Source organism: Pavona decussata, unplaced genomic scaffold (assembly GCF_977016875.1).
Source record: "Pavona decussata unplaced genomic scaffold, jaPavDecu1.1 SCAFFOLD_254, whole genome shotgun sequence".
Taxonomy (NCBI): Eukaryota; Metazoa; Cnidaria; class Anthozoa; order Scleractinia; family Agariciidae; genus Pavona; species Pavona decussata.
In genome coordinates, this window is record NW_028145657.1 from 5,934,355 (window position 1) to 5,942,789 (window position 8,435).

General features: G+C 41.9%; 1 protein-coding gene and 1 long non-coding RNA gene across 2 annotated transcripts in view; one reads left to right on the forward strand and one right to left on the reverse strand.

Moving 5' to 3' along the window:
* Positions 1-5,542, forward strand: part of LOC146456791 (NLR family CARD domain-containing protein 4-like) — a 180,480-nt gene extending 174,938 nt beyond the window's left edge. The window contains exon 8 of the mRNA XM_085092764.1: positions 5,248-5,542. Coding sequence (XP_084948890.1) covers positions 5,248-5,337 — 90 coding nt within the window. The 3' untranslated portion in view covers positions 5,338-5,542. The remainder of the gene's footprint in view (positions 1-5,247) is intronic.
* Positions 1-5,724, reverse strand: part of LOC146456795 (uncharacterized) — a 79,448-nt gene extending 73,724 nt beyond the window's left edge. Inside the window, exon 1 of the long non-coding RNA XR_014858730.1 lies at positions 5,611-5,724. This is a non-coding gene — a long non-coding RNA (uncharacterized LOC146456795). The remainder of the gene's footprint in view (positions 1-5,610) is intronic.
* Positions 5,725-8,435: the final 2,711 nt, after the last annotated feature.

The following is an 8,435-nucleotide window of genomic DNA, read 5'->3' on the forward strand; positions in this document are numbered from 1 at the left end:
GTATGGTGCAGGTAGTTGTAGGCAACGGTTGAGTGGCGTTTGTTCTAAGTTAGTAAACCAGCTTTCCGGAGTGAGTCGTTGATAGTAATTTGTACAGTAGGTAATGCACTTGGCAGAGTCCCAGTCGATTCTGTGGTTCGTTTGTAAATGGTGCTCAGCAATGTGATTGTTGATATCACCATTTCTAGTTGCTCGTTTGTGTTCAGTCAGTCGTACGTTTAAATTTCTGCCGGTCTCACCAATATAAGTGGCCTGGCAGTCGCAGCATTTGATCTTGTAAACTGCTCCCTGTCTGCGGTTAGGTTCGTCTTTGTCCATTACTTTCGTCAGTAGTTGTCGTAAAGTGGTTATAGGTTTGTGAGCTACACGGATATTGTAAGGTTGTAGAATCCGTGCGATAGTCTCAGAAGTGCCCCTTACGTAAGGTATAGTTACAGTAGTTACGGGAGTCGCGTCGTTGTTTGTGATGTTAGGTTCAGTGTTCTTGTAAGTGTTACGTCTAACAAAGTCCTTGTTGTAGTTGTTCTTGTTGAAAACGTTGTCCAAGTAGTTGTTTTCGTCTGCGAGTCTGTCAGATGAGTCACAAACCAGTTGTGCTCGCCTTGTTAAGGTCTGTATAGTCGTTGCTTTGTGAGAAGTAGGGTTGTAGGATGATTGGTCCAGTAGTCTGTCAGTGTGTGTTGGTTTCCTGTAAACCGTAGTACTTAGTTTGTTGTCGTTGTTGTTACGGGTAACTAAGCAGTCTAGAAAAGGTATTTTACCATTTTCTTCGATCTCCTTAGTAAATTGTATGTCAGCGTTCTGTCTGTTAAGGTGTTCGTGAAAATCGTCAATTTCGTCTTTGTGTACTGCTGTAAAGGTGTCGTCTACGTACCGTAACCAGAGCGGTAGTGTCCGTTTGTAGGTTGTTAGGGCTTGTTCCTCGATGTTCTGCATGACAATTTCTGCTACAACAACAGAATCTGGTGAGCCCATAGCTGTTCCGTGTAACTGTTTGTAGTGCTTTCCGTTGTACTGGAAGTACGTGGACGTTAAGCAGAGGTTCAGTAAGTCCATTAAGTCATCTGTAGGCAGTGGCAGTTTTGTCGTGGAGTTCTCGATGGCGGTAGCAGTACAGTCTAGAGCCAGTTGAAGTGGCATACTGGTGAACAGTGATTTCACATCAAAAGACACAAGTTTGTGGTCGTCAGGGACTTTGTTAGACGTCAACGAGGACTTTGTTAGACGTAACACTTACAAGAACACTGAACCTAACGTCATAAACAACGACGCGACTCCCGTAACTACTGTAACTATACCTTACGTAAGGGGCACTTCTGAGACTATCGCACGGATTCTACAACCTTACAATATCCGTGTAGCTCACAAACCTATAACCACTTTACGACAACTACTGACGAAAGTAATGGACAAAGACGAACCTAACCGCAGACAGGGAGCAGTTTACAAGATCAAATGCTGCGACTGCCAGGCCACTTATATTGGTGAGACCGGCAGAAATTTAAACGTACGACTGACTGAACACAAACGAGCAACTAGAAATGGTGATATCAACAATCACATTGCTGAGCACCATTTACAAACGAACCACAGAATCGACTGGGACTCTGCCAAGTGCATTACCTACTGTACAAATTACTATCAACGACTCACTCTGGAAAGCTGGTTTACTAACTTAGAACAAACGCCACTCAACCGTTGCCTACAACTACCGGTACCTGCACCATACAAACGACTTATTGACAATTACAACGAGACAAACAAACAATAGACATTTTACTAACAATAGACCCACGGACTTTTTGACTAACAAAAGACGGATCGAAACGCACCAATCACTTTTTACAGTCTTCACAGCCAATAATATCACGGCTTACTGACAAACGACCAATAACATCTGGACTTCGTTGACAAATCAGGCTAACAACCAGAGACGTATATATACCACCTACTGACGTTCCACAACTCACTTGCCTCTGAAGATGACTTCCGCTCAGGTTGTCGAAACGTCAGTCAAAGTCACCACAAACAGTCCTTCTCAGGACTACACTCACCCGGATGATCATAATTTACGTACTTATGTCATTTTGAATTGTTAGGGAGTGTTCATTATTTATGGGGAGGGGGGGCTGGCAAATGGGGAAACGGAACGTTTGGAACTTTTTGGACCCCCCCCCCCCAGCTAGAACATGTAAACGTTTTTGACACCCCCCCCCCCCCCCAACCCCCCAACCCCCCCAATGATGCATTTATTATCAAACCATACTTTCATCCTCCACTTAGCGCTTTACTCGCCTGCCTTTTGCTTGCTCCACTGGCAGTAGAAGAAACAATTACGTATGTTAATGTACAGGTTGAAGTGATACAGAGTTTAATCACTAGTCCGGAAAATACCACAAGGCAGCTAAAGAGGGTGTTTGTGCAACTGGCAGACACTCAAAAAAAGTGGAGTGAGTAGGAGGCGGAAAGAGGCTAAGAGAAAGGCAAAACAGAGGAAGGAAAAGAGAAAAAGACTGTGCCAAGCTGCAGTTGTGGAGTCCTTGACTGGGGAAAGTACAGAAGAAGTTGTATTGCCACTGTCAGATGACATGATCTGCCTGCAAAACACTGACAGCCTTCACCCAACCATTCTGGTGAAAGGCCTAGATCAACTTATTTCTGAGGGAGGCCTATCTGTTGGTGCGGCCAGTGAAATCCAAACATATCTAACTAGCAAATCCATTCAATGGAACCCATTTGCTGTGTAAACTATTGGTGTGAGATTACATTTTGAAATACTCTTTAGCATTGTTGTATCTAATGGTTTGATTAACTGTGGTACAAGTACATTAAATGTCATGCGGTTCTGGAAGAAAAAAACCCAAAACTAATGATATCAACCTTCAAACTTTTTTGTCCCCCCCCCCCCTCTTCCCCAGATTCAGAGTAAAACCTTTCTGACCCCCCGTAAATAGTGGAGTAAACTTTGCTTGCCCCCCCTCCCATTTGCCAGCCCCCCTCCCCATAAATAATGAACACTCCCGTAGTCTAAAGAAACATAACAGTTTCTGCGATTAAGATTATTGATTGTTTTCTTTCTTTTGTGTGGGTCTCTGTAAAACGTGCATGTGATGTGTGCGGTGGTTGGAACTCAAATTTATACAAACAACACAATGGCGGGTTAATGAGTGCGGATGGTAAAACTGTTACACGGGCTGCTTTCTGTGGAAAGCATATCATTGCTTGTCGCTCCATCTGTGAGGTAACGTTTTCCGCTGTGTCAGTCGATTGGTGCAATAACGATAGAATATTCCTCCACCGGAAAGTTTAGGGACAGAATTTGACGTCGCTTCTTTGCTGTCCGTTATTTCCAGTTTTTAAATGACGAATGCTTTACCAATTAAAACAGAAATAACTGAGCCTGATGGCAGCTGAAAAATAGCACTTGTCTTAAAATCACATTTAATCCGAGAGAGAGTTAACTATTGAATAACCACCGTCATTGTGGAGTATATTTCTTCGAAAAAATTGATAGCTGTTTCCCGTGGAGAGAGGTGAATGTATCATTTTTTTTGTGGATCAAATAAATGGAGAAAGAAGAAGATTTTATTTATAACTTTGCAGCCATAAGTATAAAACATGAAGAAACTGCTTCGTAATGTATGAACACAACATAACATAAAATGGTTGCGTATACTGGTAACTGCGAGGATCATTCACTTATTCATATTTTCTTCCGCAGTTCAAATGTATGAATTTTCATATATTCACCTTTCAGCTTCTAGTTATTTTTAAATGCTGGCCACGAACAACTAAAAGCTGATTTCCTTGTGGGGCGTTTTCAAATGAACAGAACAGGCAGGTACAGAAATCAGAAATGAATACAGATGAATACAATATTTAATTAATTTATGCTTATAACACGTCTGGAAAGTATAAGGCCGTAGGAATTCTCCAAAAAGAAAAAAAAAGTGAGATGTTAAGGATATGCGACTAAAACAAACAGACAGCTGAAATGGTACTCCAACCATCCACAGACGATACTGCAAACGAACAGAAATGGTGATTGAACAAACTGGGAGACATAAAGGTGTACCAAAACGAACGAGTATCGAGAAAACTAAAGAATTCTTCTTTCTCCATTCATCTGCTCTACAGAAACCAGTATACTAGCCTATACAAATAATAGACAAAATTTTCCGTGGGTGTGTGTTATTTTTGAGTGGCTTACCCTCTCTTCACATTTCTTGCGCGTTATATTTTGGCGTTCGCCCTTTCAGTATTTCGCTCATTCCACTCTCTTGCAACAGACCTACCAAATGTTAATAAAGTCGAACCTCCCGTAAGCGACCACCCATAATGTCAAGAATATGTGGTCGCTTACGGGAGGTGGTCGCTTACCAAAGGTCAGACCACAGGGGGGGCGGGGGGGGGGGGTCTAAATTTCAGGTAATTTACATATGGCAATTGCGGACACCTAACCGTTTTGCCAGTGCTTATCGAAACCCAAACTAAAAACTCTTCTTTTGACTGCCTGATTTAGGAGCAAACAGTAAACGGCATGTTTGCAATGTTACATTTCAAGCGTAACACATGGTTGTTACATAATGCAGTTGACGTTCTTTATCGCCACAATTTTTCTGTTGGATAATACAAGGTTGAGAGAGTCATCACCGGTCGTGCATGTACATGCATGCTACTTACAAGATAAGACAGTTTCTTTCCTACAAGGGATTCAACCTGATTAAAGTTTATTTCAGTGTACACTATAGTGCATGTATATGTTATCATTTGTTTCAATGTCGGGAGACACTTCCGGTAGCTCCGGCTGTGAAATTTTAATACGGCATCCGCTGTAATGATGTGGGCCAATATGTTACAGTCAATTTCCGCCCGTGAGAGAAACAGCACATTGTGTGTCAAGTGGTCGCCTACGGGAGGTTAAAAACAATTGAAAATTTTAAACAATCGTCTCTAAAAGTAGTCGCTTTCGGGAGGTGATCGCTTACGAGAGGTCCCATCTATAGTGATTTGACTTGAAAACGTTTGGTATTTTGGAAAAGTGGTCGCTAATGAGAGGTGGTCGCTTACGAGAGGTGGTCGCAAAGGGAGGTTCGACTGTAGTACCCATGCGTTCTATGTTCATGCTGTAACTTTCTTTACTGATGGATGATTTGTTGTTTATTGTTTTATTTGATCAACCTAGCATAACAGTCATGTGCTTTTTTTCTTGATTTTTTTATTACTGTTTTTTGTTTTCTCTAACAGGCCCGTGAATGGGTTAATTTTAGAAGACATTACCGACTGTTCACTGAGGCTGAATTGAAAGAAGATGGTGTTGAATTTGATGACGAATGAGCTATCAAAGTACATTCACGGCTCTGAAGAAACTTGAGGAGACCTGGTATCAGATGAATCAGCACAGTTTGGATTGGTAACCAAGAAATCTGGGGACAGATCCACGAAGCCTCCCTCAGGTAAGATAAATCCTAAGTATTGTTTCCAAACAGTTGTCTATTGTTATGCCAAAAAAAAACTTGTTATAAACAAACAATACTTAGGACACATGACTCAAAGGTTGTTATTCAGACGTTCGTGGTTGAAGTAAAATCGTGAGATTTCTTTTAGAACTCATTTGAAATACTTCACGTTGAAAAACAGAAAATGGTCAAACGAGTGCTATTTGTAATGCAAAGGCTATGATTCCCCGCAGCCGTGTTATACAGAGGGAACTGCTTCCATCGCTCTACTAAATTAACGTTTTTAGTGAGCATATCTTCTCAATCTATTAGCGGAGACGTCAAACCCCGAGATTTAATTGATATTGATGCTTCTATCGTGCTTTAACGTTTGGCAAAAATTGTTTATGCCCTGAGGTAGGATAACGTAGCTTTTGACGCATGAAAACATTTGGTAACGGCGAAAACTTGTGAAACGTAGTTAGTGCCAAAAAATGTCGGGAAAGTAAAAAGAATTTGCACAGCGCGTGTATCCCAGGGCGTGTAGCTAGAGGGGTGTCTTCTGTTGCCTTTGAGCGGGAATTCTCTCCTCTTCCGCTCAAAGGAAATAAGAGACACCTGCTCCCAGGCTAAGTGCTTACTGATCCTTGTTTGATGCTTAGGTGCTGCTCCACTTTGACTTACTCTAAGTATCTCCACTGACCAAACCCTTATCATAATATCTTCACTTACAGTCAAGCCTGTATTAAGCGGCTACCCTCTGTTATAAACAAACGGTTAAAAAAGACCCGCAAAATACTAAGCTGACGTGATTTCGTTGTAGAGAGGCCCACCGAGTTATTGTATGGTCTTCGTCCCGGTATGTAATGGTAACTTTTGTAAAATGAACCCTACAAATTTGGTCATGGTTGCAACCAAATTCTTTCACATCTTCTCAAAATACACAGAGGTGCGAACCCCTTTGTGGCCAACTCTTCTCTTGTCCGTTTTTCTACCAAATTCTTTCGTTGGTTTCAGTCTTTTAACTGGTATTTTTATCTCGCCAATCTCCATTAAATCGATCATCAATTACTAGAGGGGAAAAGCTTAATACAGGTTGTCTCCTGGTTAAATATGTGATAGTTATAACTTGTGTAGTCACGCTCTGTTATTTCAAACTCCGTGAGGTCCAGAAACATGACCTGTATGAACTGAATGTGGTAAAATGTTAAACTGGGACCGAGAGAACTGTCCGTAATAACGAGATGTCTGTATCTAGGGTGTGTCCACAAAGCACAGTTCGATTGTTTTACTTCTCATGCTATATAAATGATGGCAGAGATTCAAACAGAACTTTTGTTTGAAAAGTGAACCGTCTACTCACCCCCCTCCCCCCCCCCCCCCCTCCCACGGGAAGTAAGCATGAAGGCTCGACTGCTAACACTTTGGACTAACAACGTTCCATTTTATGGACGCTTTGGAAAATCAAACCCCAGGAGACAGATGCCTTGTTATTACACAGCCATAGACCTTTTTCATAAATGGTGATTGATGTATTATTCTTTGAGGCTGTTAATTAGTCTTAACTGATATCAGTTATTGTTGAATTTTGCACATGCTAACGACGTTAGTAGGGCAAATGATCATGAAAATAATTTATCGGGCGCCATTTATGACAAAGGTCTATATTCCCACCACACAATTTCCAGCTGATTGGTTTAAGTTATTCACATGTATGGTAACCAAATGGGTATCTGTTTCATCAGTTTTTGAACAGGACACCCACTCATTGGTGTGGTTGTTGATGTTGTTCTGTGTCACGTGACTTGATTCCTCCTTCAAATTCTGTGAACGGTGATTAAACAGGTCGCAGATACGCTTCTTTCTTTTGATCTGATTTACAGTAGAATCTTGTCAACTCATACCGTCATTATCACGAATTTCGCTAGCATAGTGTCCCTCGCAGACCTGAAAGGAGTTTTTCCCGCTTAAAAAAATTGACAAATTTAATCCCCGATAACTGGCATTTTCGGTAACTCAGTTTTTTTGTTTCCTCTGGCGGTTCAAGTTATCGAGATTCTTCTGTAATTCTAAACGGGTTGGAAATCGCCAAAAGAGATAACAAGCTGTGTTCACACTACACCGGCATTGCGGACTGATTAGGAATTGATCTGGTCAAGAGGCCCTGACCCAGAGCTTCTGTCTCTTATCCTAAGCCTTGGAGTCAAACCTTTCTCGAGTAGATTTATTTTTAGAATGGGTCTCAGGGGACTTTCGAAACGACCAGAGTTCAAATACCGAATCAAAGAAGAGAGCAAGGACAATTCAATTGTCATGCGTTTTAAAAAAAAAAGTCTTCTCGGGAAAGTTGTTGACTCTTGAAATTAATCCAGGTGGAGGCTTCTAGTCAAGGACTCCTGGTTTGGTATGGAACGGTTCAAAGATGGTGGATATTTGTTTTTTCTCACTCTAGCGTATTTTTGTGTCAGAGCACATCCGTAAAACCCTTTGTAAGTCATGCCGATCCGGTTACGGGTTCATTTTTCACATTACATCAAGCCTGCGTGGCCCGCGTAACCGGGGAAGGGAAGAAAGAGCGAGGGAGACGGGAAAAATGAGGGGGGAATGTGTCCCCGTCATTTTTTCTCGCCTCTCTCGCTCCCCCTCCCCTTCCCCGACAACGTGTCCGGTGGAAAGAGCCGGAGCATAATCGTACTGACAGCAGCATTGTCACTCCAGTCCTGTTAGTTTATGGTTTTCAAGTCGGCATCGCGCTTTCTGGTATAGTGTGAATTTAGCTTTGTGAATATTTAAAACATTTTACCCATCCAGGATAGAGAACGGATGCGCCGAGCCCTGAAAATGACGTAGCACCGTAATTGATTCAAAATCAAATCTACGCTTAGTCATCGGTGGCCGAGTGTAAAACGAAATGGCGCGCCGTGTGTCAGTATTTTTAGATGTGATACCGTTACTGAGCGTGGTTCGTTTTTTAAGGCTTCATAGCTCGCGTAGCAG